At 40.0% G+C, this 23,765-nt stretch overlaps 1 protein-coding gene across 3 annotated transcripts in view; it reads left to right on the top strand.

The window, feature by feature from the left end:
* The window catches only part of LOC102070662 (vasoactive intestinal polypeptide receptor 1), a 37,592-nt gene that overhangs the window by 11,730 nt on the left and 2,097 nt on the right, over positions 1–23,765 (top strand). The window contains exons 2-12 of one of the 3 annotated variants that reach the window (XM_014270148.3): positions 144–224; positions 9,383–9,490; positions 10,233–10,342; positions 12,606–12,703; positions 14,967–15,099; positions 15,528–15,681; positions 17,827–17,887; positions 19,012–19,081; positions 19,618–19,709; positions 20,373–20,502; positions 21,824–21,865. In XM_014270148.3, coding sequence (XP_014125623.3) covers positions 144–224; positions 9,383–9,490; positions 10,233–10,342; positions 12,606–12,703; positions 14,967–15,099; positions 15,528–15,681; positions 17,827–17,887; positions 19,012–19,081; positions 19,618–19,709; positions 20,373–20,502; positions 21,824–21,865 — 1,079 coding nt within the window. Of the gene's footprint in view, positions 1–124; positions 225–9,382; positions 9,491–10,232; positions 10,343–12,605; positions 12,704–14,966; positions 15,100–15,527; positions 15,682–17,826; positions 17,888–19,011; positions 19,082–19,617; positions 19,710–20,372; positions 20,503–21,823; positions 21,866–23,765 lie in introns of all 3 variants that reach the window. The other 2 variants (XM_005491437.4, XM_074543801.1) reach the window with 2 other exon arrangements.

Raw genomic sequence — 23,765 nt, forward strand, 5'->3', positions numbered from 1 at the left:
TTTCATTTTTTGTGGGTTTTTTTGTGTTTTTTTTTTTTTAATTTTTATTTGGTTGGTTTTTTGCTTTTTTTTTTGCTTTTTTTTTGCTTTTTTTTTTTTCTTTTTTTGTCTTTCTCTTGCCAAGGTTACTGGAATCCACCCAGAATGCAAAATATTCCAGCAGGTGGTCAAAGAGGAGGCTCTGTGCTCGGAACACAACGAATCTGCCTCACCTGATGTTAAAGGTAAAGGTCCTGATGGGCATCCCCTGGCTTGGAATGTCTCACTTTACTGAAGTGTTCTTTATTTACATCCAAAACCCCAAAGAAAATCCGCCAGAAGGAACTGAAGACCCTACTGAAATTGTGTTACATTGGGAATCATTCCAATCTGGTGAAAATATTCTTTGGGAGGGAAAAGTTAAAGAAAATCCCAAGTTTTTCAAAATGTTGCATTTTTACAACTTTAAACATTATTTATTTGCTTGTAAAGATTAATTGTGGTGGTGTTTAGAAGTCTATCACATGATACAAATTTTTGAAACTAAAATGAACATAAAACAAAGCCTGTAAAATACATTTAGAATGCTGTGTAAGGTGTTGTTCCCTCCTGGGGTTTTGGAAACATGCCTAGAAATAACTCAACATGGAATTTCAGAATGTTCAGACTCTTTCAAAAATTCAGCCATATTTTATTCTGGTCAGCTTTGCTTAGAAAAATTTGAATCCACCTCAGTGAGATTTTTCAGTTTCATGAATTTTTAGATGTCTGTTCCTTACAGAGGAATTATGAGACAAAGATACTTCAGGTATTTGGTTGGGATAGAATTATTGGAATGACTTGGAAGTCTGCTTTTAGCACCCTGGTGAAAATCAGGGTCTAACCCCACAATATTTCCTTTGTCTTTCATATTATTCTGCAGAATTTCCAATTATTCTCATGCTTTGTGTTCCTTTTCTAGTTTCTTATTTTATTTTAGTGCTATTTCTCACACACACTTTATTAAAGTCCAAAATGCCTCTTGGACCTTTTGCACTTAGAACACACAGTAATGTGGAGAGCTTTAATGTGGAGAGCTTTATTAATAGTTGGTTAGCTGAGAAAGGCCATGCTGACATATTGCCACTGGTCAAGCTGAGAAATCAGCAGTCAGCAAGCTGAAAGGAGATGTCAGCAGCTTGCAATCAGTGGCCTTGCTGCAACATGGAGAAAGGGAGTAGAGATTAGTCCTGAATATCTCCTAAGAATATGTAGAAAGTATCAAAAGTAGGACCATAGGAATGTAAAAGTAGGTGTAACTGCTGATATGTAACTAACCAATCCTGAGCTCAACTTTTGCAATATGCATGAAGTTAATTACGAACTGTATTTAACCCGCTGTGCTGATCAATAAAATTGGGCCTGTGATGATCAACCTGATGTCCTGGTCTCCTTCCGTCGACAAATGGTGGAGAATGCGGGCAGCGCTGCGGGCAACGATGCGGCAACGCTGAACCCCTGTCCTTTTTTCTCGGATTACAAAGAAAAAAGGGAACTCGCCACGGTCCGGAAGTTGGGTGGGGGTCCTAGCAGCGGGACGGTGCCGGATTATTTACAAAGACTGGATTATTTATAAAAAGCACCCTTGAGGTTCACATCTGTGACTCAAGCTACCTACGTGTCGCCGGAGCCTGGAGCTGCTAAACAGTGCGCACTGAATAGGTATGGATAGGCAAGCGGCATATGATTTATTCTCCTCAAATTTAGAAAAGCGAGGGGTAAAAGAGATAGATTTAAAAAAGGAATTACCGGGGTTGTTAGCTTATGGTCATTCTATAGGTATGTTTACTAACCCACATACAGTACATGAGCTTTCAGAGTGGAAAAATTTTGGAGAGGTGTTAATGGACTCTGTGTTAGATGGGGATAAATCAGCTAAAAAGTTCGGGAAATTATGGCGGGTAGTGTATAATGCATTGCTTCAGCAGGTCTCTGAGAGAAAGGCAGCAGAAAGGGCTACAGAAGCTCATAAGAGGAATATAGGATATGGTCGTGAGGATGACCCTTTAGCACCTTCTGTAACTAAGATACTTATGCCTAAAAATCCCCAGCATAGTGGTGTTGAGGACATGCCTTTAGAAAGTGCGGAACCGTCTGCGCCTCCCTTGTCTGAGGGGGAAGGCGAGCCGGGTGGGAGAGGTAAAAGCAAGCCAGCTTTGCCTCCACTGCCGGCTTCAGGCGGGTCGGATGGTGGGGGGGGCAAGCCAGCTCTGCCTCCGCCGCCGGCTTTGCCTCCGCCGCTACCCCCGGGCAGGCCGGCTCCGGTTACAGCTCCAGCGGGGGGGCCCCTTCCCCCGTGCGAGCCGGCTCTGCTCGAGCGTGCTCCGGTTTCAGCTTCGGCGGGAGGGGGGCTCCTTCCCCCGCGCGCGCCGGCTTTGCCTGAGCAAACTCCGGTTGCAGCTGCGGGGGGGTCGCTTCCCCCTCGCGAGCCAGCCTCTGCTTTACTGCCTTCCCAATGCGAAAATTCGGCGCCTGCACTAAAATGCCAGCAGCATAGCACCTCCAAAGAGCCAGCTCCCATCCCAAGGGCACACCGTGATCTATGGGGGGAAATGGCTAAACAAAGGAGGGAGGCTTGGTCTGCTTTGGCAAAAGAGGCGATGCAAATAGGAGATGGTGAAGCCGTAGAAATTGCTTCTAGTCTTGCATGTCCTGTTACTTATACACCACAATATGATGCACAAGGGAATTTTATGCATAATGTGGCAGCATATTCTGCCTTAGATTGGAAGTTGTTAGCTCAGCTACGTTCTACAGTTAGTCAGTTTGGTGTAAAAAGTGAACCTGTTAAGCAAATGTTAGATTATCTCTTTAACACTCAGATTTTATGCCCAAATGATTTAAAAGGGATAGTGCGTTTAATATTTACTCAGCATCAACAATTATTGTTTAATGCACATTGGCAAGCATTAGTAAATGAGTCAGTTGCTGTACAACGGGCTCCGGGAGATCCATTGCATGGAGTGACAGTGGATGAACTTATGGGATTAGGAGCATTTCTGCGTACAGAGGCACAGATGATATTGGGACCAGATAAGCTTAGAGAGGCTATGAGATTGGTGCGTACAGCGATAGATATGGTTAAAGAGCCAGGGGGATTACCAATTTATATGGGTATTAAGCAAGGTAGAGAAGAATCATTCGGAAATTTTATCGATAGGGCGGCTGCTGCTATAGATCGGGCCGGTGTGGCAGACTTTCTTAAGGGGGCGATATTGAAGCAGTGTATCCTTCAAAATAGTAATCCAGCAACCCAAAGAGTATTATCTACTTTGGGAGCAAATTGGACCATTGAGGAAGCATTAGAGCGAATGGCATTAATGCCAACTGCTTCGCAGGCATTTCTAGTAGATGCTATAAAGGAGTTAGGATTGGGGTTACAAAAGCAGGCAGAGTCTACCCAGAATCAGGTGTTAGCTGCTCAGAATCAGGTGTTAGCTGCTCTTGCTCCTCTCCGAAGTGGCTCACTGCCGATCCAGCTCCCACAACACCACAGCTTGTAGACGGCGGTCGGGAAACTGTCAGCAGAGCGCGTTTCACGGGGGCCGCGCCCAGACACAAGTAGCTGCCGTGACATCAGAGACACCAGCACCAGCTGCCGCGACATCGCAGCCACCTCTTGTCTGCAACCCGCAACAACAGGGAGCAAATACCAACTGGAGTAAAGGGTCCTCTTATATTAAATGGACAAACATGTGGAACATTATTATTAGGACGCTCTTCTACAACTATGTTGGGATTATTTGTTTTGCCTGGAGTTATTGATGCAGACTTTACAGGGGAAATACAAATCATGGCTTACACCCTCTATCCTCCAATTAAAATTACAAAAGGACAACGTATTGCACAATTGATACCGCTATCACAAATCACCTCTGGAATACAACCATTTACTGAACAAGCACAGGATGAAAAGGGTTTTGGCTCCACTGGTGTTACACTTTTAACTGTGGATTTACAAAACAGACCAAAGCAAAAGGTCACAGTTACTTATGGGCATCAAAGCATAACCCTTTATGGATTATTGGATACAGGAGCAGATACCAGCATTATTTCTCCAAAGGCATGGCCACAGCATTGGCCTCTATTCCCATCAGCAAACATGCTCACCGGAGTAGGAGGATTTACATTGGCAAGCAGGTCACCTTCTTTGTCTGTGTCCATTGAAGATCAACAAATATCTGCTGTGTTTTCAATTGTGCAACTGCCTCCTACAGTCTCCTGCCTAATTGGAAGGGACATTTTAACACAACTGGGAGTGGTGTTAACTAATCAGCACCCTTTGGGGTAATTGCCATTGCTTGGACTTTCCCCATTCCACTCACCTGGAAAACAGATACACCGGTGATGGTTAAGCAATGGCCTCTAAAAGGGGATAACCTTATGCATGCTCATGATCTTGTTTGCACAGCAACAACCATTTTCCTCTTTGCAGATTGACATTATTAGAAATACCCTTGCTTCACATTCACTTGATATTGCTTCAGAGAAAATTCAAACTACAAAGCCTTGGAAATATTTGGGATGGACTTTGATGGATCAAAAAGTGATACCTCAAAAATTGGAGTTACAACTGGACATTAAGACTCTACATGATGCACAGAAATTACTGGGGGACTTACAATGGCTAAAGCCTATTGTGGGAATACCGAATCATTTGTTAGAAACCCTGCGGCCTTTATTAAAGGGTGTTGACCCTACTACTCCTGTATGTCTGACACAGGAGCATCGTCTTGCCTTGCAACAAATCAGTGACTGTGTACAACAGGGGTATGTGTCTCGTCGACAACTCGACCACCCTATGGACCTTACTATCTGGAATAGCCCTTGCCACCTGTTTGGTGCTCTCTCTCAACAACAGGAGAAAACGGGGGAGATACAGGTGTTGGAATGGTTGTCTCCACCATTACAGCATAAGAAAACAATATGTTCAAAAATTGAACAATTGGCTGCATTAATTAAAAAAGGACGTCTCAGAACTCTTGAAGTGGATGGTAGAGAACCTGCTACCATTAGACTGCCTATGGAAAAAGAAACCTTGGACTGGTACCTGATTAACTCAAAGGATTTACAGGAAGCATTATTGACATCATCTGCAAAAGTGGATACCAGCAAATTAGTGCCTAGAGTTTTGCAATGGATGACAGAATGGAACTGGATTACTCGACCCTTGAGAGAAGAATGCCCTATAGAAGGAGCTATTACAGCCTTTACCGATGCAGGAAAGAAGTCAAGGCGTGCTGCTGTCACTTGGCAAGAAAAAGGACAATGGAAACATCAAATCATCACAGCAGACCCTGCGGATAGTTTACAAACTTTGGAATTGTTGGCAGTAGTATGGGCAGTATCCAACTTACAGGGACCTTTAAATGTGGTTACAGACTCTATGTATGTTGCAGGAGTAGTCAAACGAATAGAGGAAGCAGCAATTAAGGAAGTGAATAATAAATGATTGTATGAGTTGTTGGTACAATTAAGGAAAGCTCTACGGGAAAGAAATGCAGCGTATTCTGTGCTTTGCACTCTCCTCCTGAGGAATTGGACCTTTTTGGCAGTACAAACGCCAGTTTGTCTAACACTACAGCTGGTGGATGGTTTAGCTTTAAGTCTTCAAACCGACCACAAGAAACATGGGCCACCCTAGATTCATTCCTGAATGTGAGTGAAATCTCTCCGCAGCATTACAGTAAATGTAACAGCACAAAAATCACTGCACCAATGAAATTACCCACGGGAATATTTTTAATTTGCGGAGACAGGGCGTAGAATGGCATACCAGCTAGACCACAGGGTGGACCCTGTTATTTGAGTAAACTGTCATTGTTTCATCCTAATGTGTCCTTGCTAATGCAGCTGAGTCAAAATTCAAACAGAAAGAGACGTACATGACTTAGACTGCAGCTCGATAGGAGATCCACAATTTTGGGGCACATTCAAACAAGTAGTTATTTCAACTATCTTGCCGGGAGGATCTGCCAATAAGGCTATGAATTTAACAAAACAATTAGGGTGCTAGGCAAAGAGTGAACTGAACAAGACATCACAAATCCTAGACATGCTAACCACAGATGTGCAGAGTGTTAACCATGCTGTTTTGCAAAATAGAGCTGCCATAGATTTTTTGCTTTTAGCACAAGGACATGGATGTGAAGAATTTGAGGGAATGTGTTGCATGAATCTGTCTGACCATTCGGTGTCCATTCACAGTAAGATAAAAGAACTACAACAGGGACTTCACAATCTGAAGGAAGAAGAAGGTTTAGGAATTGACAAATGGCTTAAAAGCTTAAGACTTAGACCGTGGCTAAGAAACCTTGTGATCTATGCTATAAGACTGCTGGGTGTAATTTTACTGTTTTTACTGATTTTGCCTTGTGTTTTTAATTGCATTCAAAACATGGTCAGCCGTACAATAGCAAAAACCTGGCAAGCTAATTTCCTTGCACAAGAAGAAAACGGGGGAAATGTGGAGAGCTTTAATGTGGAGAGCTTTATTAATAGTTGGTTAGCTGAGAAAGGCCATGCTGACATATTGCCACTGGTCAAGCTGAGAAATCAGCAGTCAGCAAGCTGAAAGGAGATGTCAGCAGCTTGCAATCAGTGGCCTTGCTGCAACATGGAGAAAGGGAGTAGAGATTAGTCCTGAATATCTCCTAAGAATATGTAGAAAGTATCAAAAGTAGGACCATAGGAATGTAAAAGTAGGTGTAACTGCTGATATGTAACTAACCAATCCTGAGCTCAACTTTTGCAATATGCATGAAGTTAATTACGAACTGTATTTAACCCGCTGTGCTGATCAATAAAATTGGGCCTGTGATGATCAACCTGATGTCCTGGTCTCCTTCCGTCGACACAGTAAACCACCACAAAAAATTCTGGTATAAATTAGGCATTTTCAAAAATTATTTGTTAGCTGCATTAGAGGATGTCATTCCAGCATCTTCCTCTTCAACATAAAAATAATGACATGGGTTTAGAATCCTGTTTGTAACAAAAGAAATAAAAATCTCTGAGAGTTCAGTTAAACTTTTTAAAAATCTTCCACCTTGTCCTCTCTGAGCTTCTCAAAGCTCCCCTTTCCATCTTTTATTCTCCAGATAAGACTTCAATGAAAAGTCTGTTCTGATATTTACAGCTTTTCTCAATATAGTTTGGAATTAAATATTAGAGCTGAGGAAAATTTAAAAAAAAAAAAAAAATTGGCCTGTTGGTAAATATGTGAAAATCCAAAAACTGCGAACATCATTTAAATTTAATTTAAATTTACTTTATCCCAAATATTTTATCTGGAGGATAAAGTTACACTAAGATAGGTACAAATCCATTGCTTGTGTTTCATTTTTCAGGAGCTCAGCTAAGCAAATAGAAGGATCACAGTTTGTAGAGTCAAACCTCAGCAGTCACAGAATCTGTGCTGGAGTCAGTCTGTGTGGCAGAGATTTTCCTCTGAGGTAGTTCCACATTATTCTTGTACAGAGCAGTGTCCACTGAATGCCAACAGCAGAATCCAGGGTGAAATTCCTTTAATTTTGGAGCAGATGTGCAAAATAGGTCAAATGAATCAAGTCCTAACTCCAGATTTGGGGTTTTTTGGGTTTTTTTTTAATTCTTCACTGTCTAAAAATTCCTGGATTACTGAACAAGACTTAAATATCTGTGGTGTCAACTCCTACTGTGGTTTTCTTTGTGGAGACTTGAGTGATTTGGACACCACCAGGCTCTTGGAAACCTTGGATGAAAAATTCCCTTTCAGTCCCTGCACTCAGCAGTTTCTTTGATATAAACTGCAGAAGTCACTGGCAATACATAATTTCTAAGATTTAAGACATGCAGGTTCTGTTCCTACACAAGGTCACACAAATACAATTTTTAACTCCACATTGCCAAATAAAATAGGGTTTTAAACCCAGCCCCTCAAATCTGCCAAGATTTTCTATTAAAAAGAACACTTCAGCTGCTGAGTGTAAGTGTGGGGGCCACTGCATGCCTAAGTGGGGCTGATATTACCTGGCTTCATTAATTTGACAATTAGCAGCTGGGTTTAGGCTGTAAGCATCAGTGAGAGCCAGGTATCTGCAGAGTGTGATTCATCCTGTCCTCAGGAAGAAGGCACCAATATTTGGGATGAATCAGCTCTGTAGGGCTCTGTCTCTTTCTGTTGTTCACAAAAACAACATAACTGAGATTAGCTGACTGATTTGAGGCAATTAAAGTTACAGCTAATGAATGAGGGCCTCTGTTTGCCCTGGAAAATTGGGTATACCAGGAATTTCATCCTCCTGAGGGTTATGTGAGGATGATTCTGTGGGAGATTCTCAGGACTGTCCTTTTGAAAGTCAGTCAGGAACTTTGCTCAGCCACAGGCAAGAATTGCTTCTACATTTCAACTTGACAACTTCAGATTTGCCTCGTCATCCATCGCAGAGAAGAATCATGGAAGGAAATGACATCTCCCAACCCAGCTTTATATAAACCCTGCTTTATATCCCCCCTTATGACTACCTAGAGATTCGTTTTGGTTGGAGCCTGATGGGTTTTTTTATTGTTTCAGGCACATTTACATGCTGGCAATTTTTCTGTGCTGCCCCCCACGCCCACTTGCCAACAGCTTGAGGTCTCAGTGTGATGCAGCTGTGACAAAGCTGTGATTCACTGGAACTTCTGAAAATCCTTTTTAGGGAGCTCAGAGCCAGCAGCACACCCTGTGTCATCAGCCAGCAGGCTCTGCTTTAGGGAACCTCATGAATTCCATAAAATGACTCCCAGTGAGGGTCAATTATTATAATGCTGAGATGTTCTAGTTTGGGATGAATTTAATCCCTTTGGAAATCCATCACAAAAATGCCTTTGATTGCCTAAGACTGGGACTTCAGCCCTTATTTCCTTTAAGGCAGGTGAAATTGGTAGATGTTTAAACATGAAATAAAGAGGTTAATGCTGAGTTTTAATTTCAGTTAGACTCTGTAATGAGGAATCTCAAGGAATGGGAAAGGAGTAATGAGAAATCACAAGTGCTAATCATTATTCAATACTTTTATTTCGGTGGCTTTTGTTTTGACAACAGAAAAGAGCTCCAATTGATTTGACTTTGGGATTGTGTCTGCTTGAATTTCAGGTACATATCTCTCATGAGATAAGGAGGGGGAAGGTCCAGCTGGAATACCAAGTGTGAGCAAGGATGCATTCAAGGAGAAAAGGAAAACACTCCTTCATTTGCAGAGCTGCACGTCCTGCTGTGGTTCTTCTTGCATGTGAATGAGTGGGAGAGCCAGAGACAGTCTCATTATGGAAGATCAAATGTGTGATGTTCTCTGTGATTTTCTTTATTTAGAGGCAATTTTATTTTTTTTCTTTTTTACAGGATGTGCCAGAGATTGGGATGGTTTAACCTGCTGGCCCAGAGCCACTTTTGGGGAAGTGGTTAAAATTCCCTGCCCACGATTTTTTGAAGAGTTCACCAGTACACATGGCAAGATTTTTTTCCTATTATTTTTATCCCTATTTTTAAAAAAAATTATTTTAAATTAACTCTAGTATTTGAGGATTTCTTCATATTTTCCTGATTTACAATGCTCTTATGTCAGTCAGCATTCAATAATTATCCAGATACGCATCTTGGCTTGGGGTCAGTATTGACACTCTTGTGTTTTGGGTTTTGCTCTACTGAATTTTTTAATCCCTTTGGTGATGTAAATACAATGGACAAGTGCACCATGCTGCTAAATTTATAAAGGGATGTCCTAGAATCACTGATTTATAAAACTGTACATTAATTAATATTACAAAGAACATTCTAAGCTCAGCCAGTACAATCTTGCAGTCAGAGCAGGACCAAGATTAAAAACTTTTATAGAGCTTCCAGCCTGGAAAAGATGGCTCAGGGCTTTGCCCAAAATCCCAAAATATGTTGTGAATATATAATTTGATTTCCTCTGTGGAAGGAATGAATTTGCAGAGTTGATTTCCCGTATGAAATGCACAAGTCCCACTGCATCTTGAAATGACTGGGAACACGTCCCTTAATTTTTTTAAAGGATAGATATAGAGAATATTGTCATTCTTATAGCTAATCTCACTGAACATGACTCAACCTCTAAGTCCCTAACTTAGGAACCAAAGGGGTGATAAGAAATTGTTGCTACTCATCCAAACTTAAAGAACAGCAGCACCAGCACCCAAAATTAATTCTCTGCTGTGCTTTCCCATGGCAGGTTTCCTTCAGAGGAACTGCACACAGGAGGAATATTGGTCAGAGCCATTCCCACCATACACCATTGCCTGTGGCTTTGATGAAGGTTCCAGTAAAGGACCTGAGGATCAGGTGGGAGTTTCATTTCCTGCTTTTGAACATCTCCTGAGTAACTGGAAATTACCCATTTTCAGTGCTAAACCCAAAACTTTTAGGTACACTTAGAACTTGTTTAACAAATTAGGTTTAATGTAAAGCAAGTGAGCAGCAGTCAGCACTTTCCTCTTCATCCAAAACTCTCCTGTTGGTTAAACTCATGCTCAGTTCACCTGTCCAAACTAACAAAGATTTGGTTCCCTGACAGAGGTGATGAAAATCCTCATCATGCATACATCTCCCAGGGAAATCCTACCCACCTGTCCTCAGGTTTTTTTGGGGGTTTTTTGGTTTTTTTTTTTTGTTTTTTTTTTTTTTTTTTTTGTTTTTTTTTTTTTTCAGGGAAAATTCCTTTGTATTCCTCCTATTTGTATTTTTTTTTCCAGATTTTCTTTGAGTCATAGAAAAAATATTTCTTAACTTTATAGCCTGGTGGCCAACACACACCCATAGGAGGGAACTCTTGGATGCCACTGAGTATTTCCCCACTTTATCTCAGGTATTCAGTGGAGCAGGAAGTGAATATTTTTCCTCTCTGAAAATCATCATTCATGCTCAATTAAGATTCAGACTTTCTTTCACATTCACGTCTTGATATGATTTAAATTTCCACCTTCCTCCTCATCTTCCTGAAGTTCATATCTGGAGCTCAATGACCTTCTATAAATAAGAATATTTGTGCTTTGCAGAGAAAAAAAGAGAAATGTTTTTAAATCCTAAATAAATGCTTAAAAAATTTAAATAACTGCTTAAAAGCCTTCTAGAAAGATGCTGGAAATAATCTGAACAGTTCAGAGGGATGTAAATTCATGAAAGGAGGTGTATTGTGGAGCACACATCTCCAGCCCCCATGGAGTTCTCCCGCAGGGCTAAACTCACTCTCCAGGTGCCTTCTCCAAGCAATCCCTGCATTATGCTAAGCCAAGCAAAATTTCTGGCTGGTCTAGGCTAAAATCAAGCAAGGAGCTATATTTATATTTCACAGTGATAGCAGATTTCTGCACAGAGCTGCTGTCTCTGCTCTGCCTGTGTTTAGTTTATTATTCCAGTCAAATCCACAATGTTTGACTACAAAAGGAAGATAAAATCAGCAATCTCTGCTGTGCTGCATACACAGGGAAGTGAGTAAAAATCTCAATTGTGTCCTAATAGAACCACTTGCTCTGTATTTTGTATGTGCAGTGAGCATTTATGATGTCTTTTGTACTTAATGTTGTTTCTTAATCCATCCTACAAAACCAGATAAAATAATTGAAACACTTTATTATTAAATTAAATAACCTCTTTTCTAATGTTCATCTGTGTTTTGAAAATACTGTTTAAAAGATCAGGACTATTGCAGAAACACCAGGATGATTCATATCATGTCAGGGTTACAAGATGTCTTTATGGATCTATTTAAAATTGCTAATTTGTTGCCTCAACCTAGAATTGCAGCCTTTTGTATAAACAGATTTGGGATCAGCTAGAGAACAAAGTGTCCACTGGGTTTATAAGGAGGAAGTTTGCCTGGGTTCAGAGAATTTAGTGTCATGGGATTTTAAATAATTAGGTGATCTTGTAGTGAATCAGAAAAGAATTTGCATAGTTAAAGCCAAGGAAAAAAGCTTTATGTTTTTTAGAACATAGATTTGGATTTCTTAGGATATAAGTCTTAATTGAAAACAAGGGAATTATGAAAAAAAATTGACGGTGCTACAACACACAGCAAGGAAGAATTGTCCAGAGAATTAAGAACTGTGGGGTGATTTCCTTGGCTTTTAATTACCTTCACAACCTGATGTAACTCTTTACCAGTGTTTCAGCTTCCTCACCAGAAAATTGAGAGTTTTATTTCTCTTTCAGCTATAGCTGTTTATGAAAATCAATACTTATTGAATTTGACCCATGTCTAAAGCAACAGCTTCACAAATCTCCCACCAGAACGTTTCAGTGCTCCAGAGTTTTTATGTACTGACATGGGAAAAGGTGTTTGCATATCACAGTTAATATTTTTCTGTAGAACATGCTCAGAGGGGTCAGATGAGCCTGTGGAGAATGAAACTTCTCTCCTGTGTAGGGTTAAGTAAGACTCAAAGGAAAACTTTTATTAGTGATGGAAAATCCTGAAACAGATTTTGGGCATGAAAAACAGAGATTGTGGGACTGACTGATGGAAATGTGTGCCAGTGGAATGAGCACCCCAGGATGCATCCAGCACCACCACCTGCATTGGGATGTATCTTTTTTCCCCCCACAGAAATCCTATTATTCTGCATTTTGGCGTGTCTACACCGCTGGCTATGCAGCATCCGTGATGTCGCTCATTACAGCTCTAATTGTCTTTGCTGCCTTCAGGTAAATATAAATGGGCTTTTTCTCAGCAGGCCTCAAGACAATTTCTCTCAGATCCTGTATGCTTTTGTTTTGTGGGATTTTTAATGGTTGTTTTCCAATCATTCTAAGACATAACTCCTTTGATGGTGGTGGTCCTTCTCTACCTGTGCTGCAATTCTTTAAATGTTAAAACAACCCAGCTGGGCAGTCTCTGTTAATCTCCTTAATGACACCATACAGTGGAAATGCTCTAATTTTAGACCAATTTTAGCATTTTTTGATCATTCCTACAGTGCATGGCAGGACAGACTCTGCAGAAACATTATCTCATGCCCTGTAAACAGAATTTCCTATATTGTCCATTTCATCTGTGAAAGGCCATTGCTTCCATAACTGAGAGCTATAAAAAAGAGATTTAATTAAATTTCAGTGCCTCATTTGATGATGTTGGTTATTAGGAAGTGGATCTGGGGTTTGGCTGAGGCAGAGCACAGAGAATCTCCCTGACTGGAGTGGGTTGGCAGTCTCAAAGGTCGCGGCCTGTGATGGTGTTCACTGGGGTTTTCAGGTGAGGGAAGAGAGGAGAATGTTGACTCCATGTTCAGAAGGCTTGATTTATTATTTTATGATATATATTACATTAAAACTATACTAAAAAGAATAGAAGGAAATGTTTCATCTCAGAAGGCTGGCTAAACTAAGAATAGAAAGGAATGAATAATAAAGGTTTATGTCCAAGCTAACTGGGCTAGGATTGGCCATTAATTACAAACATCCAACATGGGCCAATCACAGATGCACCTGTTGCATTCCACAGCAGCAGATAATCAATGTTTACATTTTGTTCCTGAGGCCTCTCAGCTTCTCAGGAGGAGAAATCCTAAGGAAAGGATTTTTAATGAAAAGATGTCTGCGACAGTGGCCCTTACAGAGGGACCCAGGAGCACGAGGCTGATGTGCCCAAACCTTGAGGGAGATTCCTTCAGCTCAAGGCAAAATGTGCACAGGGCAGTCTAGGGAAACGGAATCATAGGAATATTGGGCTGGAAAAGACATTTAAGCTCAAGTCATTAACCCAGCACTGCTGAGTCCATCACTAACCCAGAACCCCAAGCACCACAGCTGTGTTTGTTTTAAATTCCCACAGAGCTGGGGACTCAACTGATGCCTAAAGAGGCTGACGTGGAACAGAGTCTAGACAGAGTTAAAGGAATAAAGTAGGGATTTATTCAAAGGATACACCTTGGGCAGTACAAGACCCTGACCATGGCTCTACCCACGATAGACCCAAGATGGGTGTTGAGTCATGAATTTTCACACTTTTATAAGTTTTGGTCCATTTCCATATTGCGGTTAACTGTCCAATTACAACTCCAGGTTATGTAATCCCATCCTCCCAGTTTGCTCTCCTCAATTTGCTGTTGTTTGTACTTTTTGGGCCTGAAGCTGCAACGGTGTCCTTGGTTCTGGGGCTGGAAAAGGATTGTGTTGTGTGACTGAACTGTGAGGAGAACTTGCTAACACTTGATATGAAGTTCAGAGTTATCTACCAATGCAGTACAGAATCTGGAAAATATGAAAGCTAAAACTTAAGGCATCACAACCCCTTCCCTGGGCAGCCTGTGCCAGTATTGACAACCCTTTCCAGAAAGACATTTTCCCTAATATCCAATGTCGATTTGGGTGACTGCCACAACCTGGGGCCTTCTCCTCTTGTCCTGTCCTTGTTACCTGGGGGAAGAGCCCAGCTCCACCCGGCTGTCCCCTCCTGTCAGGGGCTGTGCAGAGCCACAAGGTCCCCCCTGAGCCTCCTTTGCTCCAGGCTGAGCCCCTTCCCAGCTCCCTCAGCTCCTTCTCATCAGATTGATCCAGTTTAGGGCAACTGCTCTGGAGCCATCCCATAACATGTGATTGACACCAATTCAATCCTTTCTTTGACCCAAAAGAGGCTGAAAAGCCTGATGCAAGTTTTTTTTAACAAAAATATTATTTAAAATAATTAATAGGTATTATCATAATCCATCTCAAGACTCCCACAGTTACTCTCTGCTTCTTGCATCTTCTTTAAATGTGTGGTGATCCAAGGACAATTAGCCTGGAATTTTTATTAGCTGAAGAAGGTAACAGCTTCTCTGCTCCCTCCTGTCTTGCTGCCTCTCAAATAGTGACAGATCATTTATTGCTTGGCAAGGTGTCTGCACTCTCATGGGCTCCTGTTTGACTTTTGATGAGACCCTGAGAAACGTCCCTCAAAGAACAATTTTTTTTTCTCTTTCCATGCCAGAAAATTCCACTGCACACGGAATTACATCCACATGCACCTGTTTGTCTCCTTTATCTTGAGAGCCGTTGCTGTTTTCACCAAAGATGCTGTTCTGTTTGCAGATGAAACCATGGACCACTGCCTCATGTCCACGGTACTGAACCTCCCCTCTCTCTCACCCTTGGCTGAACATTTAATTCTTTACCTGAAGGCAACAGGGAGATATTTTCATCCTATTTCTCCTATTGCTAAAGCTGAAATCTTTAAGCAAACAATTTTATACAAACCCAAAGACCAAATGCTAAGACTGCACTCAGCTTTGATATTTAAATCTGTTGACTCTAATGAAGCTCTAACAATTTCTACCAGTAAAGAATTTAATCTGTGAGGAAAAAAAAAAACCAATATTTCCCTTTCAAAAAACTAAAATTAAGTTAATTTAAATTATGAAATCCTAAACACAAAGAAATTTTTTTGTTTCTTCGTTCTTGTGTGGCAACATTGAATTTTTGCCTATGTTTCTATAGAAACCAGCCATAACAAGAGTAGACCTAAAAGGTATTTTTTCCTCTGCACTTCCAGGTTGCTTGTAAGGCTGCTGTGGCCTTCTTCCAGTTCAGTATTTTAGCCAATTTCTTCTGGCTCCTCATCGAAGGGATCTACCTGCAAACCCTGCTGCTGCTCACCTTTGTTTCCAACAAGAAGTTTGTGTGGTGGTTCATATTTACTGGCTGGGGTTAGTACTCCCTTTCCTCTCCTCAGTAGTTCTGGTTGCTTGCAGAACTGGATAAAATCTGTTTTTTCAGGTGAAATGAGCCTGCCAAAGGTGACCCTTTTCTGAGGGAAGTTGTGCTTTCATACAGTGTTGTTACTTCAAAGTCACATCATTTTATTCCCTTTTACATCTCAGTTATTCCCTTCCAAAGTCACATCATTGTATTCCCTTTTACACCTCAGTTATTTGCACCATGCTGGTGAATAATCCAGGCCTAAAGAGGATGAGTGATATGGATGGATAATATCCTAGAAATATCTCAAATTACTCCACTGACTAAAGAAGTTTGAGTGATTAAGTTGCCTTTTGTTTTTAGCAAGCAGAATTTGACATATTAATCTTAAATCGTGTCAGTCCAGGCCTAGGAATCAAACAACTCTGTTTTTCTTTTATTTTCAGAGAGCTCCTGACTTTAGGAATCTTTTGAGGTGATACAGCAATTGAAGTTATCTCTGATACTCAGAATAGGAATGTGAAATAAATAGGATTTATTTCACTGCACAGAATTGTTGATTGTGACTCTCAGATATTCCCATGTCTCATCTTGGCTGATCTAAAATGCAGGCACCCAAACTGAGTAGTTACAATGACATTTTTTGACTTAGAAGTGAAATCCAAATTACCCTGAATAAATATTAATTTATCCTTCACCTTTAAAATTTTAGACTTTATTTAATGTAATTAAATTTTTTTTGGAGCTATTCCAAATAGGGTTGTCTGAAAGTAGACTCTCAGCCCTTGATTAATCATGGCCAACTTGAGATAAGAAAGCAAACAACTCAATTAATAATGTGGTAATCCTCATCTCCTTCTGCAATCAGTGGAAGGTGAGAGATACCTCAGGGATAACTCTCATCTTAGGTGATGTGGACGGAAATATTTATTTTCATTAATTAAAAAGCCAACTTGAATTTAACAAGGTCCCAGCTTAAAGGAGTTGAGCAAAGGGCAAAAATTTGGAAGGACAAATTCTGAGCCCTTCCCACACATCTCAAATGATACTTAGAAAGAAATTCCCTATATTTCTATGGAATAATCCGTGAAAATGTCACCCGTTTCACACTAGAATCCTTTTGTGGCAGCTTTGAAAGTCACTTAGTCTTTGAAAATTCAATTCCACAGGAGGAGAGAAAAAGCAATTTCTGCTTTATAGGCCTTAAAAAACTCCAGTCAAAAATGTAGGACAGAAGGATAAGCAGTGATAAAGCAAGGCTAGAAATCATGGATTCAGTTAAATTTTCATGGAATTCTTATCAACTCATTGGTCTGGGGTGATCAGAGTCTTTAGGAAAAAATAATGAACTCTTCCAGCTGCTGTACAAAGGGTGTTTGTTGGCCACAATCCACAAGGTAAAAGAGCCCCAGCTAAATAAATGCTTATTCCAGCTTCATAAGTGCTTGTAATTCCAATCCCAACCTTCAAGTAATTCTTTACGTTTATTTCTGAAAAAAAAAAAAAAGTTTCACAACATCCCCTCTTCTCCTTTGCTATGATTTCATTGATTTCATTCTCCTGCCCTTTTATTCCTTTCTTTTTTTTTTCCTTCCCCTGAACTACAAATTAAATTCTTCCATGAAGTTATTGAAAATTGTCTGACCCATAAATTGACCTTTAATCCAACCTGCTGCACTGTGAACCTGTGGTGGTGTTTGCAGGGGTCCCACGATGAGGGAAGAGAAATCTTGACTCCATGTTTCAGAAGGCTGATTTATTATTTTATGATATATATTATATTAAAAGAAAATTATATACTAAAATGATCCTAAAAGAATAGAAGAAAGGATTTAATCAGAAAGCTAGCAAAGAAAGGAAAAGAATGATAATAAAATTTTGTGACTGACTGGAGTCCTGACATAGCTGAACTGTGATTGGTCATCAAGTAGAAACAATTTACATGAGACCAATCAAAGGTGCACCTGTTGCATTCCATAGCAGCAGATAATCATTGTTTCATTTAATTTCTGAGGCCTCTCAGCTTCTCAGGAGAAAAAAATCCTAGTGAAGGATTTTTCAGAAAATATGTCCGTGACATGAATCTATTGGAATAAAAATTCCATGGGACCAGATTTTCAAACCAATTCTTGTGTTCTTATTGATTTACTCAGGAGCTCCCACTGCTGTCATGTTTGCTTGGGTCCTCACACGAATCCATCAACAGAACACTGGGTAAGTCAGAGCTGGGGTAGGGAACACAAAAAATTCGTATTTTTTACAGTGTTCTGTTTTGCTGAGGGGGAAAAAAGATGTGTACAGAAACAGGTAAGGGGAAAAGATATTAAATAAATATATATTAATATCATGATTCAAAGTCATACCATTAGTTTTTACAGCTTGTACATAATTGAGGAAATACCTTTAATTTTAAGATTTTTATGTCCCTACATGGGGTAAGAAAACCTGATAATTATGGTACTGACAATTGAAATTTCATTTAAGTTCCCTAATGCCCAGTCCTTGAAATAATTGTATTTCAAGAAAATTGCTGTTTCTGTATAAAGTCAACCATAACTAAGCCTAATCTCTTCAAATGAGAACTTCCCAAACAATCAACATTGTCTTCGGTAATTTCTTCTTTTGTTTCCAGTCAATTATTTTATTTTATCTTTTATCTGTATCTTCTAACATGAGCTCCAGATACAAATATTGTTTGCTGTAAGCTATCCATGTCCATATGTGGTGTAAGAAAACCTGAGAATATCATATTAACTATTGAAATTTCATTTAAGTTCCCTATTTCCGGTCCTTGAAATAATTGTATTTCAAGAAAATTGCTGTTTCTGTATGAGTTCAGCCATAAATAACTAACCCTAATCTCCTCAAATGAGAACTTCCCAAACAATCAACATTGTCTTCAATAATTTCTTCTTTTGTTTTCATTCAATTATTTTCTTTTCATCTGTATATTTTAACATGAGCCCCAGATAGAAATATTGTTTGCTGTAAGCTGTCCTGAAGGCTTTCAGATAATTTCACATCAGCTGGAAAATATTCTATTTTATACCCACCTGCTCAGAACTCAGGAAAGTTGAATAAGAAGTTGACTTGGTAAGAAGAGCAGGAAAGAAGCTTAAAAATACAAATGTGTTTATTTACTTTGCTTTGGTTCTTCAATGTGTGATTTTTGCTGGTTAAATTTTCTTTAGATTGGACCACAGGGAAACCAGGGACATTTAGACAGTGATATAAACTTAGTGTCCACCACTTTCCTTTCCTGTGGCAGAAGTGTTTTTGTGTGTTATGGGAACCTCCCAGGGTACAGATGAAAAACCTGATTTTGTTTGTTGTTCCAGATGTTGGGATGATGATGAAAATGGAGTGGTGTTATGGATCATCAAAGGCCCCATCCTGCTGACTGTGTTGGTAAGGTTTTTTATTTTCCCTTGAGTTTCTGCATGTAAATTATTTTATCTAGTGTGCTTTTCAAATGAGTTCTTATGATTGTAACTTAAGACAAAAAAATCTCTCTTATCCACAAATTTTTACCACCTGAATTTAAGGAGGGAGCAATCTGGTTTTTAGGTTTGTATCTGGTATAATCCCTGTCATAAACAATGATGAGAACAGGGGGGACTTTTTTAGAACATTTAAAATCTAAACTTAAAATCTAAACTTAAAGTTCTGACCAGAAGTACAAGGCATTAATAGCAGACATAAAATGATATTAAGATGTGTTGGTCTACAATAATTTAACATAACTTTCACCGTATTTTATGTACAACTATATTTTGGTGGGAAATATAATTATTATTTGTAAAGCTATTGATCTGAGCTGAGAAGGGGTGAGCATTGGTTTATAGCACTGCAGCTCCTAAAAGTGGGGATTTTTAGTTATTTGTATCAACTGAAGGCATGTCCTGGTTTGCAGTAAATTCACAGATTTTGTCTTGTCTTTACAGATTAACTTTATTATATTCATTAATGTGATCAGGATTCTAGTCCATAAACTGAAATCCCAGGAGGGAGGAGGGAGCCATTCAAGCCACTTTGTGTGAGTATTTCTGTGTCTTAGGACTGACCTGTTCTAACTGCTGCAAGAAATTTTTATGGGCAGGAGAACAGAATGTTCTACTCCTCTTCTAATAGAAAGAGAAGAAATGACAATGTGAACTTTCGTTTTCATCCCAAATATCACATGTCATTTATATTTCAGGGCAAAAAGGGTGGGGTGCATATGTCAGGGACAAAGAGAAATTAAAATTAAAAGGTATGAAACTTCAAAAGCTTGAAAGTGTAAACACCAAATGTCAGGTGATTAATCCATCTCACTCCTAGTCCTTTCCACACAAATGCACGTAGAGAAAGACGCAGTAACGAGATAAATTCTTTGCAGTAACAGGATAAATTAAATAGGAAAAATAAATAGAAAAAAAAATATAGATAAATAAAATAGATATAAATGAATAGAAAAAGATGCAGTAACAGGACTAAGCCTGGTCCTGGCTGTTTGCAAACCCCTCACAACCATTTGGGATCCCATCAGTGAAGTCACAAGACCTTTCCATAACTTCTCCAAATTTCTTCTTCCAAATGAATGCAGCTGCCTCCATTTGGAGCTGTTCTCTAAATTTTAAATTATGGCTAAATATAATAATTGCTGTCACTCATTCCCTGATTCTAACAGTGCATTTTTCTTTAACTCTTGCTTTTCCAGGAGACTTGCAAAGTCCACGTTGCTGTTGATCCCCCTCTTTGGGGTGCACTACATTGTGTTTGCATTTTTCCCTGAGAGCACTGGGCTGGAGGCTCGGCTTTACATCGAGCTGGGCCTGGGCTCATTTCAGGTAAGATGGGCAGAAATTGAGCAGCCCTGAGATGTTTGGTCTGTTCCACCCTGTGGTGGTGTTTGAGGGTCCCCAGGATGAGGGAAGAGATGAGAATCTTGACTCCATGTTTCAGAAGGCCGATTTATTTTTTTATTATATATATTATATTAAAAGATTAAAATTATATATATTAAAATGATATACTAAATCTAGACTAAAGAAAGAGAGAGGAGACATCAAAAAGCTTGAAAGGAATGAACAATAAAATCTTGTGACTGACCAGAGTCCTGACACAGCTGGACTGGGATTGGTCATTAAGTAAAAACAATTCACATGCTGGGTAAACAGTTCTCCAAATCACATTCCAGAGGAGCAAAGCATGGAGAAGCTGAGGTTTCTCAACTTGCCAGGAGAAGAAATCCTAGCAAAAGGATTTTTCATAAATATGTCAGTGACACCACCCCACTGCAGGCTGGTTATTAGAGCAGGCTTTATTAATGCATCCAAATTCAATGCACACATCCCATCTCGCTCCTTCACGAGCTCTTCTGTTGTTTGCTCCCTTATTATTTGAAATCTCCAGGTCAGACTTTGTATGAATAATCACCAAATAAATAAAATATCTATGCTTATTGAATAACAATGACAGAACACCATGAAGACCAACCAGTCTGTGGATTAAGGTGAACTGATTGAAGATGATTTTATATGTAATAACAATAAGAGGAGTGGTGAGTAAGAGTACATAACCACCTGCTCTGCCCTTACCCTTCAGGAGCAGTGAACCACGTTAATATCTCATTGTTGATTTTGCTGTTCCACTACTCAGAGCATGGATTTGAGAGGGTCAGGGCCTGTGTGGTACATTTTGTACTGAATAGCTGATTTATTATCCCATCCCCTTTCCCCTGTACCCCACCACAACTTGTCCACATTGACATGTGTTGCAAATGATTCCTCTCCCATGCTTCCCTTATCTGAGGGAGAATTTGTTTGTAGGATACAGTGAACAGCAAGTTTATCTTTTTTGTCTCTGGACAATAAAGAAATAATATTTATTGCATATAAATAAATAATATTTATTGCATATAATATATTTTTATATAAATATATAAATATTATTTATTATAATAAATATAAAATGTCACCAATTCACTGAGAAATTTAATTTTATTATGAAAAGTCAATAAATAGTGTCACACTGCCTGAACTCCAATAGAAAACTGGGAAATCTGCATTCTTTGTTGTCTTACACACACTGGGAATGAAACTTGATGTCTGTTATTGATTCCAGATTTTAAATCCATGTTTTTTCCTTCCCCTGCCCTTCCTGTCCTAGGGTTTTGTTGTTGCTCTCCTGTATTGCTTCTCAAATGCAGAGGTGAGTAACAAGCACATGAGATTATCAAAACCTTTAAAACTCACAGTTCCCTCTCATTTTTTAATTTCTTTTCCTATTTTCAGAACAGAATCTGTCTTTGATCTGCTCCTGAAACCATAACATCCCCATATCTTTTTTTGTCCCTTGGTAGCTTTGTTGACTTTATTTGTATTCATATAGTTCTGGCAGGAGGACACAAAATAAACTTTGAAGCAATGACCCTTTAAAAAATGGTTGCTGAATTTCCTGTCAGGGCACTTTTCTCCTGATTTATGTTTGATAGCTACCGTGATGACAGCTCAATGGAAAGCTTGTAGAGCTCCTCACTTTCTCTAGGTTTATTTTCTCCTGGTGACTTTCTTAATATCCCCCTTCCCTTTCTTTTCCCCTTTTCTCTTTCCTTTCCCCATCTCCCTTTCCCTTTCCCTTTCCCTTTCCCTTTCCCTTTCCCTTTCCCTTTCCCTTTCCCTTTCCCTTTCCCTTTCCCCTTCCCTTCCCTTCCCTTCCCTTCCCTTTCCTTTCCCTCTCCTTTCCTCTCCTTTCCTCTTTCCCCTTCCCCTTTCCTATTTCTCGTTTCCCTTTCCCAGGTATGCTCATGCAATCAAGACTTTTATTCAAATAATTTCTTTACTGTTTTTATAACATTGGTAGCATTTGGCTAAACAGCCTACAGTAGAATGTAGTGAGCCTATAATTTAAAAACCTCACTAAATTTGCTGTCACTTTCCCCCAAAAGAGCGGAACAAATCAAAACTGATGAGAAAACGTTAAACTGCATCTCATCCTCAGAAAAGTGAATAAATGAGCTGAGAATGACACACTAATTGTGCCTCAATCTCTGCAGTGGCCTCAACTTGGACAATTCTCATAGAACATAGAATTAGTAATGTTGGAAAAGCCCTCCAAGATTGTCAAGTCCCAGCTGTGCCCAATGCCCACCTTGTCCCCAGCCCAGAGCACTCAGTGCCACCTCCAGGTGCCACCTCCAGGGATGGGCACTCCAAACCTCCCAAGGCCTGATCCCTCTTTCCGTGGGGAAATTCCTGCTGCTGTCCAACTGATCCTCCCCTGGAACAACCTGGGGCTGTTCCCTCTCCTCCTGTCCCTGTCCCCTGGGAGAAGAGGCCAAATCCCACCCACAGCCTCATCTCAGGGAGTTGTGGAGACCAAGAAAGTCCCTCCTGAGCCTCCTTTTCTCCAGGCTGAGCCCCTCAGCTGCTCCTCCTGTACAGGATTTACTCTCCAATCCCTCCATCCCTTTCCTGGAGACACTCCAGCACCTCACAGGAATGGCTAAAAGGAGGTGCAAGGTGCAAGTAACGCTACCTATGAGTAACTACCTATGAGTAATTCCTAAACTATGTTTGTTACTTAGGAAAACAATTTTTAATGGCCATTCTGAGAGAGTGCCTTCAAGGCTTAGCTGTGAATGCAGAAAGCTCTGCTTCCAACCTGCCTTCTGTATCAGAGATTTCTTTCCAGCAGCCTTTTAACTGCTTCAACAGCCTTTGAATAGCTTGCATATTGTACCCCACAACACAGAAATGCAGTAGGTGTTAAAAACAGCCTGACTTCTGGCCCCAAGATGAAGCTGGGTTGGCTTTTGGCTTTTTTCCACATTTCTTAGGGATAACTGCTCCTGGAGCAGCTTGGCCACTCATTACCACTTGGCAGTGCATCTGTTGTGGTCCCTTGCAATCATAAAAACTAATTATTATTTTCTGTGTGTGTGTGTTTCTTCACTTTTGAGTGTCTGTGACAATGTGAGAGGCTGTGCTGCTGCCAGGGGAGGTGTTATGAGTAAGGATGAAACTGAGGAGTGCTAGAGGGCCTTGAGTTTGGTGAGAATACTGGATTGGTGGAGGAAATGATGCATCTGGAACTGTATTCTTTCACCACT

This window comes from Zonotrichia albicollis, chromosome 1 (genome assembly GCF_047830755.1).
Source record: "Zonotrichia albicollis isolate bZonAlb1 chromosome 1, bZonAlb1.hap1, whole genome shotgun sequence".
Classification (NCBI taxonomy): domain Eukaryota; kingdom Metazoa; phylum Chordata; class Aves; order Passeriformes; family Passerellidae; genus Zonotrichia; species Zonotrichia albicollis.